Source organism: Heptranchias perlo, chromosome 28, assembly GCF_035084215.1.
Source record: "Heptranchias perlo isolate sHepPer1 chromosome 28, sHepPer1.hap1, whole genome shotgun sequence".
Lineage (NCBI taxonomy): Eukaryota > Metazoa > Chordata > Chondrichthyes > Hexanchiformes > Hexanchidae > Heptranchias > Heptranchias perlo.
The window spans coordinates 35,660,967-35,683,858 of record NC_090352.1 but is presented as its reverse complement, the minus strand read 5'-3'; the positions used below and the strand labels follow the sequence as shown (position 1 = coordinate 35,683,858).

At 40.6% G+C, this 22,892-nt stretch overlaps 1 protein-coding gene across 1 annotated transcript; it reads right to left on the bottom strand.

Moving 5' to 3' along the window:
- Window positions 1–3,308: 3,308 nt before the first annotated feature.
- On the bottom strand, window positions 3,309–21,207 carry prr11 (proline rich 11). Its single transcript, XM_067967952.1, has 10 exons — window positions 21,059–21,207; window positions 19,931–20,084; window positions 17,743–17,874; window positions 15,727–15,966; window positions 13,927–14,025; window positions 13,030–13,122; window positions 10,666–10,772; window positions 9,475–9,537; window positions 8,300–8,393; window positions 3,309–6,672 (listed from the first exon to the last, which is right to left on the bottom strand). Exons 1-10 carry the CDS (start codon window positions 21,205–21,207, stop codon window positions 6,601–6,603), a joined length of 1,203 nt encoding a protein of 400 aa, XP_067824053.1. The 3' UTR covers window positions 3,309–6,600.
- Between the last annotated feature and the right edge of the window lie 1,685 nt (window positions 21,208–22,892).

Below are 22,892 nucleotides of genomic sequence, written 5' to 3'. Positions count from 1 at the left end.
GTCCATCAGGAGGTGGAAGACAGTCTCCTCCCCGCCACAGCCTAGAGGGCAGCTCGCGTGGGGCTGAGGTTCTGTGCGTGTTGGAAGGACTGCACTGGGAGGGCCTTTCTCACCACCACCCAGGCTACATCCTCGTCCTGAGAGATCCACTTTTTTAAAAATTTCAAAACATACTTTATTTCATAGAATTCAAAGGGTTGAGAGTTTCTGCCTCTACCACCCTATCCACTCTATCTAGTCCAGTCATAATTTTATATACCTCAATTAAATCTCCCCTCAGCCTCCTTTGTTCTAAAGAAAACAACCCCAGCCTATCCAATCTTTTCTCATAGCTAAAATTCTCCAGCCCCTGGCAACATCCTCATAAATTTCCTCTGTACCTTCTGTAGTGCAATCACATCTTTCCTGAAATGTGGTGACCAGAATTGTACCCAGAACTCAAGCTGTGGCCTAACCAATGTTTTATACAGTTCTAGCATAATCTCCCTGCTCTTATATCCACTTGCCTGGATGAGTGCAGCTCCAATAACACCCAAAAAGCTCGACGCCACGCAGGACAAAGCAGCCTACTTGATTGACATCCCATCCACCACCCTAAACATTCACTCCCTTCACCACCGGCGCACCGCAGCAACTCGCCAAGGCTTCTCCGACAGCGCCTCCCAAACCCGCGACCTCTACCACCTAGAGGGACTAGGACAGCAGGCACATGGGAACACCACCACCTGCACGTTCCCCTCCAAGTCACACACCATCCCGACTTGGAAATATATCACCGTTCCTGGGTCAAAATCCTAGAACTCCCTACGTAACAGCAGTGGGAGAACCTTCACCACACGGACTGCAGCGGTTCAAGAAGGCAGCTCACCACATCCTTCTCAAGGGCAATTAGGGAAGGGCAATAAATGCTGGCCTTGCCAGTGACACCCACATCCTATGAACGAATACAAAAAAAATTCTATGCCTCGGCTAATAAAGGAAAGTATCACATATGCCTTCTTAACCACCTTATCTACCTATCTTGCTACCTTCAGGGATCTGTAGATATTCACTCCAAGGTCCCTCTCTTCCTCTACGCCTCTCTGTATCCTCCCATTTATTGTGTACTCCCTTGCCTTGTTTGCCCTCTCCAAATGCATTACCTCACACTTCTCTGGATTGAATTCCATTTGGCACTTTTCTGCCCACCTAACCAGTCCATTGATATCTTCCTGCAGTCTACAGCTTTCCTCCTCACTAACAACCACATGACCAACTTTTGTATCATCTGCAAATTTCTTGATCAAGCCCCCCCCATATTCAAGTCCAAATCATTAATATATATTTTTTTATGACACTCTGGGGTGCCTTATTGCCTTACAGATTCATTCCAGATCCACAAAAAGCAAGGGACCAAGTACTGAGCCTTGAGGGACCCCACTGGAAACAACCACTGTCCTAAGCCATCTGATTCCTGTTTGGGTCAGTGTTTTGGGCATTTTTTTGGTTATGGAAGAGGAGTGAAATAACTTAAGATAAACTGTCCATACTCTATCTACCTTAGTGCTTCAAATTGAGAAAATTCTAGCATGAGAGTCACTGGATGGGGGAAAAGAGGGAAAGAGGTTACAATGAGAGAGAAAACAGGGCAGCTAAAATGTCACATGGTTGCTGAGTGATGGTTGGAAGGTTTGCTAATTACCATATTTATAATAGACCCTATGAACATGAATTATTCATTTGCAAAGGCTGTTTATACTTAGAAAAGCAGCTCCTTTAGAATGAACACTTAATTAACATATTGCATAATTCTGTACCAACCATTATTTACTTCAGAAAACCATTGTAAATACATACAAATTTTCTCCAGAAGGCTAATTCAGTGAAGAGAAAAAGAACATGGGAGGTTAGTTTGCAATTTTTTTTTTTTGCTTTTCTCCCCTTATCCTCTCCTGGTGGCATCTTTTTCTGCTGGGTATGATTCTGCAGGCACTGAGCATCCTCTGCTATTTCACTCTTGGCCGTTCTTTATATGCGAGCCTAGACCAGAGGTTTTTTAAAAAAAAACTGGAGAGGGGTCTGCGAAGTCATCAGATTCCTACTTGTCTACAGTGTGAGCATAATCTTGAAGTCTGTATTTGTTGATTTGCTAGCATATTATTTCAGTTGCTGTATACTGAGAATATCGTCTACAACAATAGCAGGAGAGAAGGGGGTGTGGGAAAAATTGAATGGGATTCTCTGATGCATCACAGCATTGGTGGCTGGCCAAGGGCAGAAACGACAGCCAATTGGGAGCCAGCTGCATACACATGCGATAGAAATGCATATATGTGGATGCTGCACAAGGACAGGATCAGATTCAGCTGCAATGTGCCCTGCTTTTCACAAGCTAAATAACCAGTTGTCTAGGCTAGCACTGGATGAGGGATTGGAACCAGACCCTAGCAAAGATTCAATTTAGAAGAGCCAGAGGGAAGGGGAAGAAGTGTTTAGGAGAGAAAAAAAAATCTGCAATGTGAATGTAGTAGAAGTGATGGGTTACACTATTGTTCATTGAAGGCTAAATGTTAAAAAGCTAAGAAATATGGGGATGTAAAATAATTTAGGAGGCAATTCAAGGACAAACCCAGGAATAAATGTTGATAGCCTCATGTGTAGAGTAACATCAGAGGGTACACTGCTCAATACAGCAGGCCTGCAGATTACAACAGGGCCTTAATGTCTGGTAGGTGTGGTGAGGGGGAGAAGGGAAAGAAAACAGCCATAATATGGTATATTCATATAACCTACAACACAGTCCTATGTACAAATGGAAATGTAATCTCTAACACAGTTTCTTTCACTTCTGGTTTGGAACGATTCCCTCTCTCGTAGCAGGCATAGTTTAAAACTATAGGTACTATTACCAGAACATGCACAGCAAGCTCACTGACTCAACCTCCCTACTTGACCTAAAATTCACAGAACTATTATGAATCTGCAAGTACGATGTAGCTTTGCCCAATTCAATGAAAACAGAACCCAGATTAAACAATGAATACGAGGCAGTCATACTGTAATTACAGTGGAGAAAGGTCCCTTTGTTCAATCAGGTAACCTACAGGAAAGCAGGATGGCCAGTGTGCTTATGCTCCTGTTGTCAGGTCATCTTCCCTCTGTCAAGAGTTCAGACAGAAAAACTTGCAGCCAACTGGTGCCTCCCCACTGTCCATATTGCTCATTTAAAAAAAAATGGAACTTTAACTTCTGTATTTGATAGAGAAGGGAATTACGATTCAGGTGTTGACTGTTTATTAAATAAAAACATAAAAAGCAAATTTAATCCACTGGAAGGGTATGACCAAGGACCAAAATGCATTATTACATAGAAAGGAATAAAAAAAGCAGTCAATACAAAAAACATTTTAAAAATTGATAAAAACAGTTTGTGAAATCTTTCAACATTACAACCTATGGGACTAGTGCAACCTCCATTACTGGTTTGATTGCTTAATTTTGCAATAGCTTCATTGATAATGCCCACACTTCTATGTGCTACCAAATAGACAAATGTGCAAATTTTAAAGAGTTTTGCAAGACCATTTTTGTAACAGTCATTCTAGTCAAGCTCAAGGAAATTCTTTTTGTTTAAAGTCCTCCACTATGTAGTGAAAACAAACAAGAGTACAGAATTTTGGTCTGACTTTCTCTCCTGCTCCTCTCCTTATGGCGTGGCATCTTCCAGGTGGGTCAGAAATCATATGCTCCTATTGTTTTCAATTAATCCACTCCAGGAGGCGCAGGGCTGCTCCCAGTCATTGACATCAGTGTGGTCTAGTGTACATGCCAGTGTCCACACACTCAGAAAATTGACTTCAAAAAATGGTTTCTCCATTGTAAATAGAGTATTTTGAACAGACTACTCTCCTGAATTTCCTTCACTCAAGCTAAATCTTAGTGGCACCTAATACATAAGCCAGAAATAGGAATTGTAATATGGCATAAACGGTTTGCAGTTCATGCTTGATGACAATTCTCTTTTCTACAGTCTTTAAAATCAACACACAGGAATGGCACTGGATAAACAGTGACTGTTATTCTGAATATACCGAGCTCTGTGTGGTTAGGATCTTATGTATCTAGTACTTCCATGGTTAAAAATGGAGAAACACTACTGTTAAATTGATCAAGCATCTCAGACTTCTAATCCAGCAGGAACCCCACTAAATGAACAAGAAACACACAATAGTGGGATACTGCTGAAGTGAGTCCTTGTGGTTATTATAGCCCAGTACCAGTTCCAAAAGTTAGTTTGGTGAAAACCTCATTAAAACATACATGCTTGATGCTAAATGTTGTATATTTGCAATAAATTGAAAACTGTACAATTTTATAACCTCCATTTTGAGACCTGTGAATAAGAAATACCCAGGAACTGCTCCAATCATATCACCTCTTTGTAGTCATAGTTAAGGACTACACAGAAAATTAGAGTAAACATCAGAATCACATTGGTGGTGAAAGTGAATCACTTGTTTTCAATTTGAAAACATTTCCAAGTGTCCCTTTTGTTCTGTAGCTAGGCAAGCAATATAGACAAGTGAAAAACATTGGGGCCATTTTCATGGTACTGTTAGACAGATATACAAGATTGCAACACGATTTCCACATCACTGGGGACAGGTAACACTGATACTTTTGAGTTTGCCACATAATTTGACAGAGCTCTTTTCTGCTCTGCAAGCAACTGTCAAAATGTGCTCCTGTAAAGATAAAACAATGTTTATGGGCAATCAATAACTGGAAACAATAGTGGTCTTTACATTGCCCACACCTTCATAGCCCCTTCTGATTCAGCCTTTAAAGCAAGTGCAGTTGTTAAAAGGGAAACTAAAATTACTGCAGGGGAGTACTCATTTGGAGATGTAGGGAATGCTTACATTTTTAGGATTACTGGATACTGGCAACCACCCTCCCCTTGATCAAATGTGCACAGAACTAGGGCTCGTCCATAGTCTCAACTTGTATCCATTTACTGTGCAATAAAGGTTAAGGGCTGACTCCCACCCAGCTGATTCATTCACTTCCCAGCTGTGCCAAAGGCAGAAAGTCATCATATATATTTCACGTATCATTTTAACCCTATCCTGACTACCTTGGCGTCCGTCCGTCTGTCTATCTAAAAAACTCTGGCAGTTTCAAACAGAACAATGGTCACTAGCACAACTAAGTGAACACATTTCATGAGAATGTTTGAACACAGTTGGTCACTAGATGGTGTTCACTTTTTCCAGCACAGTCAATAGCACATTCACAGCTCTATCCAGCAGCTCAGAATTGCTTCATACAATAAGAGAACCTGAATTAGAAAAAGTGTTACTGGGAAGTTAACATTTCAGTCCCCAAGTCAAGGTTATGAAAAGAAAGCACTTTTTGAAATATGGGTACACATTTTCACTGGTCATAAACCACAGCAATGATAGGTCAGATTTTGCAGTAGGACAGAGTTTACTTTCTGTTGACTGGAGTAAATCTGAATAACCAGACCTATGAAATACACATCTAACTGCATCATGTAAATAGCTTAGTTACTGTAAACACGCACTGTGGATATCTGGGAGCTTTGTAAAAAAGTGAATCCGAGCAACATATTTCAAATCATATATTACAGTAAATTTAAAATGCTTCCTTTAAATGTGTTGCAATTAACCTAGAACTAGTAACTATTGAAAATTCATGATCCAGATGACTTCATCCCCACCACAAATCAAGAGGTGGCAAACACAAATATAGCATCAATTTATTATCTCCCAGTGTAAGTAATGAGAATGCTGTAGCATCTGTAATGCTATCGATAAAGGTTTTGTAGTTTATAGTCAATTAGTTTACCTATAATTTGTATTACTGCAGTCCACTCAGGTTGATGTGAGATCCAAGACCAAGATCCACTGAATTCTTTCAGCCCCAATAATTTGGATAAATCAGACTTCAGGGACAGGCTACAGATGAAAAACAGTTGTTTCCAGAACTATATTTTTTTCATTGGTCAAGGGAATTATCTCAAGTATTGAATATTTAAAAAGATGTAGGGGAATTAACTAAAAAAAAGGGAAAACCAATAGGGCTAGTAAATGGGCGCCAAGAGTTGAGCTATTTCTGCATTCTTAAACCCCAATTTAAAAATGTCAAAGCAGAACTGTGTAAACAGTCAATGGTGCCACAAGCCATGCAATTAATGGCTATAGTGCAGATATATGTAGGTTCAATGCCAAAATAGAGCTATTCCCAAAAAAGAAACAATTAAAGCACTTGACTATTTACCTTGTGGTTTAAATCAGCATAGTTCTGTTTCCCAGTCTCAAGCTTGGAGATAGAGCACACAATGCAATTAAGTTAACAGCATCAGTTAACCGTAGGAGTGCTACAACAGCACATATCACAGCTATGCTGGCTGAACATGAATAGTTACCAAATGTAATGGAAAGCACAGCATCCTCACTTTCAGCCAGAGTCCATTGGTCTGCACATCATGTACAAGTGAGATTTACACGTTTTTTTTATATGTATATACAAAAAACATAAAATAAAACATTAAAATTCTTTGTAATTTTAAAATGAAAACATAATGCACGAGGAAAGTTAGTATGTATTTTGCTCATCAAAGCTGGTGTGCGGAGAGCGGCAGCAAGGAGGACTTTTGGGACGAGCCATCTGAAACAGAGCAGAAAGATTGTTAACTCAAACTGCTAACGGATTCCAAAGCATCTATTTTACACAGGCATCAGTTTTACCTTTCACAAATCAAACAAATATTGGTTTCTTTTAATTTAGGTCAGAGGTTCCCAAACATTATTTTTGCATGCATCAATGTCAGTGTAGATATAACTCGTAACTTAGAATACCGCAGCAGTTTTAAATCTGCTCCCTTACACTTTTGGGTTTTAATATGAAGTCCAATCATATCATTAGAACCTCTGGCCAGGAAATTCCTCGGATAATCTCCTGCTTCCTCAAAAGCATGGTGGAAGTAACGCGTGAGCAGATCTGAGAAATTACCCAGCTACAATGCAAGTGTAAGTAACAACAATGAATGGAAAATTGCAGGCCTCTCCTCTCTTCTGGATGGGGATGCGAGCCAGGGGCAGGATGAACAATCCTCTGCAGACGGAACTAGGATGGGTCTGTGGTCAGGTTGTTTGGGGGGGGGGGGGGGGGGGGTTGGAACAGGGAGTAATGAATCCTTCGGTTGCCTTGGAGGAGGTAAAATACAAGTTTAATTTTTTTTTGTACAAACAGCCAGACCCGAGTGCCGATGTCATTATTAATTTATTTCTCAATTTAAGACGATGCCAAGCAAGCAGCAACACAAACTTTCTAGAAAGATGCAGAAGACTGGGCAAGAAAGTACTTATTGAGGCAGAGACAAATTTTTTTTTTTGCCTATTTATCTGCTCCCTGTAAACACACGGGAACCCAAGGGCTCATGAGGACTTCGATGTAGGGATATAAAAAAAAAGCTCGGCAGGTGATTTTGAAGCAGAGTTGCGGGGGAATGGGGGTACCGACTTGCTGCTATTTATTTATCTATCTATGGCAGCGGGAACCCCAGGGCTCATAAGCATTTCCAAAAGGAAGTTTATATTGCAGAGGTACAGATCAGAAGGCAAACAGCTTTTTGCAGGAAATGCATGAGTTTGGAGAGCAGAGTCAGGAATCAATCAGTGTGATGCAGGCAGTGCTACAGCACCACTCATGGAGAAAATACATATTGCAGGCATTACCAGTTAGTGAGTTACAGCTAGTGTCCTCCTTATGTCCTCTTGGTAACCCCATCATATCTCCCAGTTTGGGAACCTCTGGCTGAGCTGGACAAGACATTGAACAGCTGAGCCACACAGACTAGACATGTCCCAGGTTTAAGCCCAGACTGCTGAGTTAGCTGATCCCAGCCCTGGGTTGGTGGACAAAAGAGGCTCCCATTGCTGGTCACTAACCAGCGACACCTAGTTTAAGAGTGCAGATGTAGATGTTGGGAGAGGAAAGTATTTGGCTCATCTGTGATGCCCTGACAGAAGAATAGCCCATCGACACTCATCATCTAGCCTTATGCATGAAGTGTGGAAAAGGAACCAGAGAGCAACCATGAAACTATACCCCAACAAGGATTCAATGCTTTCAGGATAAAGTTGGAAGGGAAAAGGAAATACACTTTTCTAGTATTCTGGGGGGAAAATAACAGATTATTTGGCAATGGACAAAAGAAATGTTGCAATGTGACTTATCCATGGGGTTGGAGGAGGAACCTTACAAAGTAAATGAACTGCTTCACCTAAATTACCTCAAATTTCCGTCTTAGCGCTTGCGTCATAACTGGCGTCAGTCCTGACCCGGTATCTCTGTTCTCCTTATAGAGAGGTGTTCCACCAGGGCTCCTGCAACCAAATACTTTATAGGGTAAGCAATCGTATTCAATACTTTCTCAAAACACAAGCTTCCATTGTTCAACAAAAGTATTTTTGGCATCAGCTGTTTTACAGAGCAAAGTTCTAATTACATCTGAAGTTTTGAACAGCGGTTTTAATAAATGTTTTGTAAATGATGAATTGTGTATAGCAGTATACAGTCACAGCATTTTAATGTTTGTTCTTGGTTCAGCCACTAAAGTGCTGTGGATGTAGGTTATTTACCTTCTTCAATTTAAACCTCGATCCTGCCAAGATCAATTGGATTGGCAGCTTGCTGTCTCTTTGGTTGGGGGTGGGGGGGGCGGAGAAAAGAGAGAAAGAGGAGGGAGGGAGTAGAAAGGAAATTTGTTAAGAGGGATGAAAATAACTGCAAGAAATTTTTTAAAAAGTGAAAAGCTTCCCAATGGCTCAGGTAGTAAAGGTAGTGTATAGGTAAGCCTGAGACACCAGAAGCTCCTATGCTTGTTTCCTAGAATGCTGAGCAAGTTGATTCAAGCAAGAGTAGCAGTAGAGTGCTACAGTTTGTTTGGTGGGTGTGGGGAGAGGAAAGAGAGAGAGAAGAGAGAGAATTAAGCAAGTTTCCCTCGATAATTATCCAATCACCCCTACTAGAAAGTGCAAGTGTGGAATTTGGGGGAAAGACGGAATCAGACTGGTCAGATGTCCACCTGTAGTCCAGTAGCTTGCCAATGTGCACTGTCTAGGATCATTTGAAGAAAAGTATCTTGGACCAGATACTAGATGACAACCAGTTCAACTGGAACTGTACCCTGAGCTGGAGTCAATGTCTTCAGAGACAAGGAGAGGAGAAAGTGAAGAACATTTTCTAGCTATGAATCAACTGCTTATTATGCTCCAGAATAGTACACTACATTACTAGATCATTGCAACAAACTTCTGCTGAGGCTCAAATTTGCAACAGAAATCACTTCCTCACTTTTCTAAATAAGTTAGATATAACAGATTGAAATGGATATGGATCATTATAGCTGGTTAAAAAGATTAATATTTAAATATATGAATAATGACCTTTATTAGCTAATATTACCTTTCTATATCTACTTTCTTTAGACGTTTCCGAAGATCCAGTACAGGGCTATTTAGAGTGATTCTAAAAAAAAAAATCCAAAAATTCAAGTTATAATTAGCCATTTCTTCAGTTTGATACCACAAGCTCTATATTATGCAGAAGCCATAATTAGACACCTATTTTTTTTTAAAAAAGGGCACTGTACATTCTTTTGGGGAGATTTGAACCAATAATCTGCTTCACCTCTGGCTCTGCTCAGTCAATCTGAATCGTAATCAGCAGCACCTGTGGAAAAGTTCAAAGCTAAGAAAAGAGTGTCTTTCTGGCAAAAAGATCACATAGAAGTGTTCAAAATTATTTATTTTGAAAATGGAAGTGGATTTTCATTAGAACTTTGGGTAAAAGCATGGTCATTGTTCAAGTAAGCCACATAAAGGCTTGGCTCAATAAACTCCTCGCTGAAAGGGGCTCCGGAGAATTAACAATTCCTCAAAACAATATTGTTCTATTCAGGTCTAACGATATCCTCAAAATATAAATAAAACAATTGTGTTTTGAGGAATTGTTAGTTCAAAGGGCTGGTCAGGATTCTCATCAGAGTCAGATGGTTGCAGGTTCAAGTCCCATTCCAGGGACTTGAGCACATAATCTAGGTTGACATTCCAGTGCAGTACTGAGAGAGTGTTGCACTGTCAGAGGTGCTGTCTTTCAGATGAGACATTAAACCGACGTCTGCCCTCTCAGGTGGCTGTAAAAGTTCCCATACACTATTGGAAGAAGAACAGGGATGTTCTCCTGGTGTCTGGCCAGTATTTATCCCTCAACCAACATCCCTAAAACAGATTATCTGGTCATTAATAGATTGTTTGTGGGATTTGCAGTGCTCAGATTAGCTGCCTCGTTTCCTACATTACAACAGTGATTACACTTCAAAAATACTTCATTGGTTGTAAAGCATTTTGGGATGTCATGAACGGCGCTATATAAATGCAAGTCTTTCTTTTAACAATCTATACTTTCCATATTTAATAGCATAAATCTTGTGAATTTTGACATTTGAATTAAAACAAAAATTCTCACCAGCTTAAAAAAAACACATTGCAGATAAAATGATTACACTGGTTACAATTAAAATCATTCTGTGACATTTATTTTATTGTGCTGTTTAGAGTTCACAAAATCAGTCACTACAGAACCTCATGTGCTTACATCTTTGTTGCTGGTTTCTGCAGTTGGTTAGCTTTTGCCTGCAAGTTAAAGCCTTGTAGATCAGAGATTGTGACTAAAGGAGATCTTTTCTTTCCTGGTGTATCCATCTATGAGCAAAAAATAAATCCCAGTACTTCAGACAATAGCTTAAAATGACTACATCCCCATCACCTGCTGAAGACAACGGATGCAAAAAAAAAGAATGGTCTCAATCACACAACTTACTGCTGCTCCCAGTTGCCAAGGGCTGGTAAGTATGGGTTTTACACCCACAAATCCCCTTATAGACAGCTCATCATTCAGGGAAAGAGAAGGAAGGACTTAATTCATTAGTGGGCCATTTGGGTGAGGTGGCACTTGGCAAACTATACCCCAGCAAGGAGTTATCAGCACGGAAAAGAAGAAAATTAGCAAGGGAAATAGAACTGGCAGTGAAGTGTCCTTTACCTACCCTTTCAGTAAATGGTGCGTGGAATGGTAGCAATGTAATAATGGGGTGGGAAGACAGAAAAATATCAGCTTTGTCTAACACAAACCTGACAACAGTACCGCACAAAATCTTTTCAACACTGGTGTTTTTTCTTATATGGTTCAGTGGGTAGATTGGATGCTTACATTAATTTGCATGTTAATTAGTTCCATGTTAAATGTATTTTCTGATCACAATTTAAATGGAAGACAGCCAACATAGCTGGACACCACTACCTTGCAGCTAAGCTCTTTGAATATTAGCATAGATATGTAACAAATTCATAATCCTTTGTCTGCTACCCTAACAGAGAAGTTAACCAGTTTATTTTAAACAAGATTAGCACCTCAGCAGATAAAGGAAATTCATTTTTGTACACTAATGTTCACAGAGCTTAATTTCCAGTCACATTTATGGATTAGTAAAATCAGTAGCTTATTACATAACTTCTGCAAACTGCATGCAGTTTAAAAAAAACTACAGTACCAACTCTGAAGTGAAAAGTCTTCCTGTCAAATTAAGTAATATTCCTTTCAAGATTGGCTAACTAAGAAATAAATACAGCCATTACTTGTTCATAGTAACTATCAAAAGGGAATTGGATCTCTGCTTAAAAAGGAAAAATGTACAGGGCTATGGGGAAAGAGCAGGAGAGTGGACTAATTGGTAGCTCTTTCAGAGAGCCGGCACAATGGGTCAAATGGCCTCGTTCTGTACTCTATGATTCTATATTTGTCGTTTAAAATTCCTATAGTTTGGAACCAACATTTTATGTTCATTCCATTCCCTCCCAGAACCACAATGGGCGCTTTACCAGCCTCCACATTCAACGTATCATCCTCCACCATTTCCGCCTCCACCACCTCCAGTGTGATCCCACTGCCAAACACATCTTCCCCTCCCCTTTCAGCATTCCGAAGGGACCGTTCCCTCCCTGACACACTGGTCCACTCTTCCATCACCCCCAACACCCGCTCTCCTCCCCACGGCACCTTCTCATGCGAGCGCAGGAGATGGGTGCCCCTCCACCTCCTCCCTTCCCACTGTCCAGGACCCCAAACGCTCCTCCTAGGTGAAACAGCAGTTTATTTGTACTTCTTTAAATTTAATGTACTGTATTCACTGCTCACAATGCAGTCTCCTTCACACTGGGGAGACCAAACGCAGATTGGGTGATCGCTTTGCTGAACACCTCCACTCTGTTCGCAAGCGTGACCCTGACCTGCCGGTCGCTTGCCATTTTAATTCCCCGTCCCACTGCCACTCTGACCTCGACCTCTTACACTGTTCCAATGAAGCTCAACGTAAGCTTGAGGAACATCACCTCCTCTTTCGTTTAGGCGCTTTACAACCTTCAGGACTCATTGATTTCAATAACTTCAGACCATAATCACTGCTCCCATTTTTAATTTTTAAAAAAGTTATTGGACTGCAGCTGCTGGTTATGATTCTGTTGGCGCCATTTACAGCTACCCTAGACCGATCTTTTGTTTCTTAACTTGGCCCATTACCACCCTTCTTGCTTTGCGCCATCATCCCTTTTGTCATTTAATCACTTCTGCCCTCTACCTCATCACAGATCTTCCCTTTTGTTCTTTCCTTCCCTCCCTCCCCTTTCCCCGGCTTTGTACTTGCCTAAAAACTTTAACTCCAACATCTTCCAGGTCTGATGAAAGGTCTTTGATCTGAAATGTTAACTGTTTCTTTCTCCACAGATGCTGCCTCACTTGCTCAGCTTTTCCAGCATTTTCTGTTTTTATTTTGTGTGTATTAGTTTGGTATGAGCATCCCAGCAACAGGAATAACTACTTGTGGTAACTATCCCATTCCTTCAGGTGTTCGTTTGAGAATTCCAGAAAGATTTACTTAAAATGAAAGATTTGTACAGTGCTCACCTTTGGTTTTTCTAATTTGTTCTGGGTCTTCCTCAGTTTCACTTCAAGCAAATCGTTTACCGTCACAGACAGTGGCCCATCCATCCTCTCAGTCTAGGGATGCCACACAAAACATTACAATGAGAATGTCTAACGAATGAGAATGTCTAAGTGGCAAAGAATGAGAATGTCTAAGTGGCAAAGAATGAGAATGAGAATGTCTAAGTGGCAAAGTAGAAAAGTAGTAATAGGACAAGCAAGGGTTAATTAGAAGCTGCCTAGGTTAGAACAATGGGCCCCTTCAAGGCTAATAGTGAGATGAGTAACTCGTTAGATGTTGGGGTCTGCTTATGCTCATCATTGACATGTTGCCATTAGGGAGTAGGGAGTTTGGTGTAGGGAGTTTGCAGCTGGGTGATCAATAGAAATAATGAGCTTAGTGAAGCCAGAGACCATTACAGGTTGGCTGATAAGGATGTGGGATGATTGGGGGAAAACATTCCAAGCTAGGAGATGAAGAGACATTCATCTATGTCTGTCACTGCGGCGTGATCAGCTAACTGTATTGTCCATGATTGGCCTGTAGTGAGGTAACCCCTCATGGCCAACCTATGCCAGGCTTATGATTGGTATTGACACTCATGCTAACAATGTTCCAACCCCTATTGAGCTGTATAAACGTGTGTATTTTCTGTATGTTCTTTGTCTTGTTCTGCCAGCATAGGTGGGACTCTATCGGGAGTCCAGATCAATGCTGCAGACCAAGTTCCAAGTTCTACTCTAATAAAGTTATTGTTGAACTGCAACGGTGTATTCGGCTCAGAATTTGCTGAACCAGACTGAGGGGAAAGAATCGAGTTCATCAACAACAGCACAATCTGTAGTAATAAAACAAATAGCCTTATGAGTAGAACTAACCTTTGTTATTTCGAATCGGTCCGCAGTCTTCTTCAATTTTACTTTAAGCAAATCTTTCATAGTTATGGATGGCGGTCTACCAATTTCCTCAGACACTATCTGCAAATGCAATAAGAGTCATCAATAAAGCATCTGCATTTCACAGTCCTTATTCTATTTAGAAATTATCTATTCTTAAGAGTATACCCCAGATTTTGCTGTTGCGGATGAAGAATCGAGAAATTAGAGAATGACATTTATTGGCTAGACTGCAAATATTGGACACGATGCTGGAGTAAACTTTAGCACTGGTGAAAGTGAGCAGCATTGAAAGTCAGGAGTGCATTCATTAGATTGTCATGGTGTATAAGGAAAACATCCCTAATTTTACAGGATAAAGTGAATGAAGGTGGAAAGAACTTTCCCTCTAAAAACTGTCTACAGTAGTTTGTCACCCACAGCTACAGTAAGGACAAATCCCCCAAAATGCCCAGTTGGTCTCCCAATGTCAGCTGTTCATCCTGGTTGCTATTTCCTGATAATTCTGCTGCACAGAAGCATACACATGAGAATGACATGCCCAACATTTAAATTCTCAGAGAAACTTCACTGAATTTTTCTTGCTCCTTACTCCCTGATGAGAAATGCTATGGCCTCCTTTTCACACTTCACAGATCGATCCAACTCCTAATCGAGAACCGAATGGAACACAACTTGAATTTGGCAGTCTATTACAGAATAGAAGCTCCAATAAACTTGCGTTTTCCCCAATTTATACACTCAGCCTCTGGCTACGCACAAGATGTCTCATTAGATCCACCGTATTAATTCCCTTTACTGTGGCGAGAAAAGAAAACTTACATTGTACATTTTCATCCCTACAGGGTAAGTGTTGGTGATGGTGTGAGGGGGAGGAAGCAGTTTCAATATTAAAATACTGTAGACCCTATAATGGCACTTCTTTTTAAAACAAAAAGGAAATATGTAGGCTTTGTAATTTTCCTCCCCACAAAATCCCTTTCTTCCTGCTAGACGATGCCAGTTACAGGATTTTGATAGAATACCAATTTACAGGAATTTGTACTCTTTCTGGAACCTGTACTTCAGGGAAAATTCAGTACTGGCTGGGCATTGCCATAAAAGAAGAATTTGCAATTAACACCTCATGTCTTGCAGAATCTCAAAGCTTTTCACAACCAGTTAGTTTTGAAATTTAAACACAGCAAAAGTGCCGACTGAATAGTTAATCTGACCTTTTGGTGATGGTGTTGAGGGCTGAATGTTGGCCAGGACATAATGAGAACTCCCCGCTCTTCAAATTGTGCCACTGGATCATTTACAAGTGGATAGGGCCTCAGTATAACATCTCATCCAAAAGACGACATCTTTAACAAAGCAGCACTCCCTCTGCTACTGCACTGAAGGGTTGTCCTGAGCATTGAATGCATGACCAGAGGCAAGAATGCCAACTACTGAGCCAAGTTGGCACTCTGCAGGTATGGATTTGACTGAGTTCAGGCCTCTACGAGGCTGCCTCCTCATTCTGCATGTGCGATTTGACTCAAGTATCCAACTTACAAAGCTATGTAGATCACATTGACATCTTCCTAAAACCAGGATTTTATTAAGAGTCAACAAACCTAAAGTCTCATTAGTTTTACAAGTGTTGAGGAATTATTTGAAAACAAAATTAACACTTCGACAATTGTAAATAAATATTAAAATGTCCTACAATCTTATCAATATATTTTTTTAAATTACACATTATTCAACTAATTTTGGAACATAGCAAAACAATTCCACAGCTTGGCACACACTCACTTGCAAAGATTTCTCACTCCTAGCTTTTCGCTGAATCTGTAGAGGCTTCTGTAGAAACACTGAAGGAGGAGGTAGTGGAGGAGGTGGAGGTGGCGGAGGAAGGGCCCCAACTGGTGATAGCAGCATGGCACGACTAACGATCGGCTGGACTGGCCATACTGGTATTTTAGTGGGGCCTGGGGAGAAGTCAACATACTTTCGGCAGCAACATATTTCAGCAGCTTTTGCATTATTAGACTCCTGTAAAAGATAGAAGGGCATAATTCAGGAACAGTGGACAAGATTTAAAACTACCAACTGATGTTCCCATTAACACATAAATACAAAGGATGTGCTATACCGTGTTATACAATAGATTCTTCCATTATGTTTGCACATTGGAATGCAATTATACTCCCATTAAGTTTACATATTAGGTGCAGATAATTTCTAAATAAAATAAAGGACTCATGCAAACTGTCTAGGAGAAGGGGGATTTCACAACTTGGGGATTTAATGTGCTTGCCAGTCTGAGTCATTGTGCCACTTTTTCATTGATGTGCACTCAAAACCACTTTGGATTCAACGCTTACTTAAGTTCACAATCCTGCATGGTGTACACATGCTTGGCACTAACCCTGCTCACGAGCATAACACTACAATTATCTGTATTAAGTTACATCTACTGGGGTCCAGAGGGCATTCCCCCATTTCTCGTAATCTATTTTTCTCATCTAAAAGTCTTAACACCCGCACAAATCTTTGCATAATCCGCAAGTTTACAGACAGTTCCCCAGTGGCCCTAACACCAATCCCTGTGAGAATCCTCTAGTAATTGGTTCCCATGCAGAACTAATGCTATTAATAACAAACATCTGCATATGAGAATGCAATCAATTCCTTGTCCAACCCAAAATCTGTCCATTAATTCCACAGGACTATCTTAATACGTAGCCTATTGTGTGGCACCTTGTCAAAGATTTTTGAAAGTGAAGGTATACAGTGTCAGCCAGAGTATCTATATCTACCGAACTAGTAACTACCTCAAAAAATTCAACCAGGTTGGGGAGTCATGACCGTATTTTCCAGAAGCCATGTTGAGTGTATCTAATAACCCCATCTCTGTCAAGGTGGTCATATCATAGAAAGGTTACAGATCAGAAGGAGGCCATTCGGCCCATCGAGTCCGCGCCAGCTCTATGCACGAGCAATCCAGTTAGTCCTACTCCCCTGCCCTAGCCCTGCACATTTTTTCATTATCCGGTTCCCTTTTGAAGGCCATGATTGAATCTGCCTCTATCACTCCCTCGGCCAGTGCATTCCAGATCCCAACCACTCACTGCGTAAAAAAAGTTTTTCCTCATGTCACCTTTGGTTCGTTTGCCAATTATCTAACATGTACAAACCAATAATGCAGAACATTTATTTCAAAAGTAAAAGGACATTTCAATGGCAAAATGATTCTCTTCACTGCAAATTAGATAACCTCAACAGGTACACTTTCAAATCGACCAAGTTAGTATGCACTCCACTAGGTGGCCATCTATTCCAGAAATCAGTGATTAAGGATGGATAAGTTAAGCATGTAGCCGAGTCAGTCGTCTGGTTCACTTATTCTCGCTTTGTACAAAGTACTTTCACCATATCCATTTCCTAAGACGTGGATCAGAGTCTCTCAAAAGTCTTTCTCCCCTCCCGTTACAATAGATTCAACTCATTAACCCCTCTTCATAGTTTGGTTTGTCATCCTCCAGATTCTTTCTACTGCCTCTACATCTTTTCGTAAGCGCAGATACCACAACTGAACAGAATACAACTAGTGATCGCACTAATTCATCTTTTAGCTATTTTTCAACTGGTATCCTTTAGTTGTATTTCTTGGTACTCAAATTTAATTTGCAATTCATCTACCCACTTTGCCAAGTCGTTGCAGGTAAATAAAAACATTCTCCTATTCCTCGGAGAACCTTGCTTTCTCACTTAACTTGGCATCATCTGTTAACAGACACTATTTTCTGATAGAGGTCATCTATTTACCAGGTTTACATTGAAGATTTCTCGCAATTGTGTTAGCTTCATCTCAAGTATCTCAATATGTTGCCGTAGTGCATTCAGCTCCCTCAAGTAAACACGAGAAGGATATAGAGTGTCCTTCACTACTTCTAAGCCCTGTAAACATGGAAGAAGCAAATCATCAGCAAAGCAACGAGATTGGATTGTCATTTTTCTAATTCTCCCTCTTCTGACTCATTTGATAAATTGTAAACAATTTTACAACACCAAGTTATAGTCCAGCAATTTTATTTTAAATTCACAAGCTTTCGGAGGCTTCCCCCTTCACCTGACGAAGGGGGAAGCCTCCGAAAGCTTGTGAATTTAAAATAAAATTGCTGGACTATAACTTGGTGTTGTAAAATTGTTTACAATTGTCAACCCCAGTCCATCACCGGCATCTCCACATCATTTGATAAAGGCAGCATGTAGCTGAGCCACAGATCAAAAAGGTCCTGGGTTTGATTCTCAGACTGTACTGAATTAACTGATTGCACCTGGATGGTAGTAAGGGCAATACAACTGGGTTCACTGTCACAATAATTGGGAAGGGAGATAAGACAAGGGAAGGAAAAGAAACAAGCGGCCAGGATTTCTGTTCTTGATCAGAATCCATCAACCCATGCTAGAAAATACATGTGCGTCAATGCCAAGTGAGAACAGGATTGGGTTTGGCGGTGATGCCTACACAATTTACCAGCCTGCCAACATTCACTGGGCTGAAGGATGATCACCTGGGCAAGGTTTCCAAGGCACCCAAATCCTGTAGAACCTTATTCTAGCAGAAGTCAAAATGTTGATAAGGAGAGGGTGGAAGAAAACGAAGAGGGAGGAGAGAAGAGGCAACATAAAAAGGTTTTTTTTTCTTGCCATCACTGGTTTGTAAGTTTATATATAAAAAAACAAATTACATTCCTCTTTGGTGAAAGAGTAGATTCAGTCTAAGCCAAGTGAGCTGCAGGGGGAGGAACTTGGCTGCACTCCATTCAACCCACCAAAAAAGTTATTTTGAAGACAGGTATGCCTCACTCACAAATTTACCCACAAGACCAGCTGATCTCCCAAGATGTTACTCATGGATAAAAATAAAGATTGATCTCTTCCTGTAACAACCTCTGTTCTCACCAACACCATAATACTTTGTGTGTTCACTTGTCTCTGTGCCCACTTAACTCAAAGCCTCTTTCTCTCATCTACCACCCTCCCCCCCAAAACACGTTCTATAAATCTCTACTTCTACTCTTTGCTGTATGTTTTCCACTGTGTCAATGTGCATTTCATATGCTGTTACTGAACTTTTAAAAGGCCAGACAATACAAGATCCAAAATATACCTACTTGGAGGTAGGGATCTGAGGAGAAGCTGTTTGAGAGGTGTGTAACCTGCACATTTAAAAGAAACTGGGGATTTGGAACTTTGGGCTGGCAGTTGGGGTTTGGGTATGGGAGGGGAGGGAAAGGCATGGTGTCAGGATCAAGCCTTGGAGGGACTTTTACCCTGGATCATGTACAGTGGATTTGGTACTGGCTTATATATGAACTGCTGAAATACATGAATGATAGAAGCCAGAAGGCCTTGATAGAAGCAAGGGTCCGGGCAAGCACGCCATGGGGACTGAACAGGGCCCAAGTTGAGAAGGAGTAGGCAGATCTTAAACCTGGAGCATGAGAACAATTTTGTGAAGTTGTGGGCTTTAGCACATTCAGCCCCCACAGTCAAATAGCCTGCTGACACTCACTGTTGAGGCTCACAACAGCTACTTGAGGGAGGTACCCAAGGGGACTCAGACCAAACCAGTAAATTGGCAAGAAATATTTCCTCAAATTCCAATTTACTGGTTTGGTCTGAGTCCCATTGGGTACCTCCCTCAAGTAGCTGTTGTGAGCCTCAACAGTGAGTGTCAGCAGGCTATTATTCAATTGGCAAGAAATATTTCCTCAAATTCCAATTTACTGGTAATTTACCAGAATACAAAATAAAAATTGGCCAAACTGTTCTAAAATGGAAACTGGAAATAAAAAAATCCTTTTTAAATTGTTGAAGTAGAGAATTATAGTCAACTCATACAATTCTGTTGGGCAGAAGATAATTACAGAACCATAGTTAACTGGCTGTGGAAAATAAAGATAACCTGTACTATATGAATTAAAGAAGATATGATTTGCATTTATACCTGCCTAATGCTGCTCAGCCACCAGCAGTACATGGAGGAAACCACAGCCTTAAGAGGATTCAGCATGTTCTTCACATTCACTAAAGAAATGAGCCTGACAGGAACTGGCTCATGCGGGAAGGAATTGCTTTTAGACATTAGTGTGTACTTCTTCCTGGATTTAAAACGAAAAAGAAATGTAAGTGAACTACATGCATCATACAAACTAGCCATAAAGTGGGAACAAACATTAATGTCAAATAACTTATTTGTATCGAGTAGTAGTAGGCATATCCTGTGAAATGCTGTATACAGTCAGAAGAATTTAGTTAAATTTAGAAAGAGTGAATTTGCTATTCTGTAGTGCTCAGGATGTCTCAAAGTGTTTCACAACCAATGAAGTACATTTGATTGTAGTCACTGTTGTAATGTAGGAAACATAGCAGCCAATTGGCACACAGCAAGATCCCAGAAACAGCAATTAGATAAGTGACCAGATAATCTATTTTTAATGATGTTGATTAAGGGACAAACATCAGCCAGGACACCAGGAGAACTTTCCTGCTCTTCTACAAATAGTGCCATGGGGTCTTTAACATCCACCCGAGAGGACAGATGAGGATCGGTTTAATGTCTCATCCAACAGTGTAGTAATCCCTCAGTACAGCACTGAACTGTCAGCCTAGATTATCTTCAAGTTCCTCCAACAACCATGTAACAGACAACCTAAACTAGTTAATAGTGATCTACAAGTATTAGAGCCACACAGATTAGGAAGGTCCCAAGTTCAATCCTTGGTCTGTGCTGTGTTAGCTTATCCCAATCAAGGCACTGGGAGGGCCATTGCAATTGGCAGCAGTGTTGGGAGCAAGAGCTAAATGTCAACATTGACACTCAACAGGATGGGCAGTGACTGACAGAAAGCCTACTTTGGGATGAGGATTGAGGGGGGCAAGGGAGAAAAAATAAAGGAAAAACAAATAAGAAATTGTTTAAAAAGCTACCAGCTCATAAAGGACACCTGAAATCAATTGGAAAGATTTAAAAAAATTCTAATAAAGCAGTTCAACACATTTTTTTGGGATGGGAGGCAAGAAGAAAGGAAACAAATTTTGTTCATTTACAACATGGCTTCTAAATTATGCTTACCCTGGTGTTTCGGGAGTAGTTGGCTTTGTCTTACAGACATTCTGTTTATTTTTTGCTAGCAGACGTCGCTTATCGTTCTGGGCCTTTTCTATTGCTTGCCGTCTTCTCATGATCTTCCACTTCCTGTGGCGCTGATTGAGCCTGGGCATAGCTGTAGAAGAAGTTATAGAATATCAGGCATTGCATTTAGACTGAATACAAAATCAAACACCTCAAAACTGGAAGTTATTGTTTCAAAACACTTAACCAATCGGTGCCAGTTGATCGATAATGTAGAGCTGGAATTTTCAACTTTGTTTTCAGCTTTCCAATCACCACATTATTCCAGCAGGACTTACAATTCTGTCACAGCAGTGCACCGATCCATTTTGGGATTGAAATGCCTTTTATCATACCTCTTTTTTGTGTCGCTTCACACCACCTATGACTCTTGCCAATGTTGTTCTGAAATAGGCTGCTCCTGTGCATTGCCTCGTAGCCTGTCAAGTCAGTTAGATTTGGTACTCTCTAACCAAATTAACATGTTACAGGATTCTAAATGATGTCCTGGCTAATATTTATTCCTCAACAAACACCTAAAAACAGATTACCTGGTCATTATCACATTGTTGTTTGTGGGACCTTGCTGTTCGCAAATTGGCTGCCACGTTTTTCTACATCACAATAGTAACTACACTTCAAAAAGTAGTTAATTGGTTGTAAAGCACTTTGGGATATCCTGAGGACGTGAAAGGTGCTATGTAAATATAAGTCTTTTTCTTCTAAAAAAGGGTTGAACACAACAGTATTACATCAAAATTACAGCACAGAAGCAGGCCATTCAGCCTAGCTGATCTATGCCGCCGTTTATGCTCCACACGAGCCTCCCCCCTCCCTACTTCATCTAACCCAATCAGGTTACCCTTCTATCCCTTTCTCCCTCATATGCTTATCTAGCTTCGCCTTAAATACATCAATGCCAATTGCCTCAACTACTTGTGGTAGTACATTCCACACTCTTACCACTCTTTGGGTAAAGAAGTTTCTCCTGAATTCCCTATTGGATTTATTAGCAACTATTTTATAGTTTTGGACACCCCACAAGTGGAAACATTTTCTCTACATCTATCCTATTATTATCTTAAAGACCTCCATCAGGTCACCCCTCAGCCTTCTCTTTTCTAGATAAAAAAGCTCCAGCCTGCTCAGCCTTTCCTGATAAGGATATCCTCTAAGTTCTGCTATCATCCTTGTGAATCTTTTTTGCACCCTCTCCAAAGCCCTCTATAATATGGAGATTAGAACTGTGCACAGTATTCCAAGTATTCTTCCTCCAGCACACTTTAGTCCAAGGATAGAAATAGATTAATGGGTCTGGCAAGTAGCCTGTGTGTGTCCTTGTCCTTTAATGTAATAAACATCATACATAGCTCACCTAACGAAGGAGAAAGCCTCCGAAAGCTTGTGATTTTTAAATAAAACAGTTGGACTATAACCTGGTGTTGTAAGATTCCTTACAGAATTAGAGGAGCACAGAGATCTCGGAGGGTTGTAAAGGTTACAGAGTTAGGGAGGGGCGAGGCCATGGAGGGATTTGAACACTTCACAAGGCAATGATGCATATATAGAAGCAATAAATAAATACCACTCGTACGGCAAACCGTGTTCTTGTGTTTATTTGTAGAAGGATAAGAAAGTGAGCAGAGTTTATTAGTATACAAGGAAGGGAGCAGAGTGACACGGACTTAGATTGTTAGCAACCTACAGTTCCAGTGCGGTGTCCACACTCACTTCAGAATCATTTATTAATGCTGACATATTTTCTTTTAAAGCAAGTTAAAGATATCTTTAAATA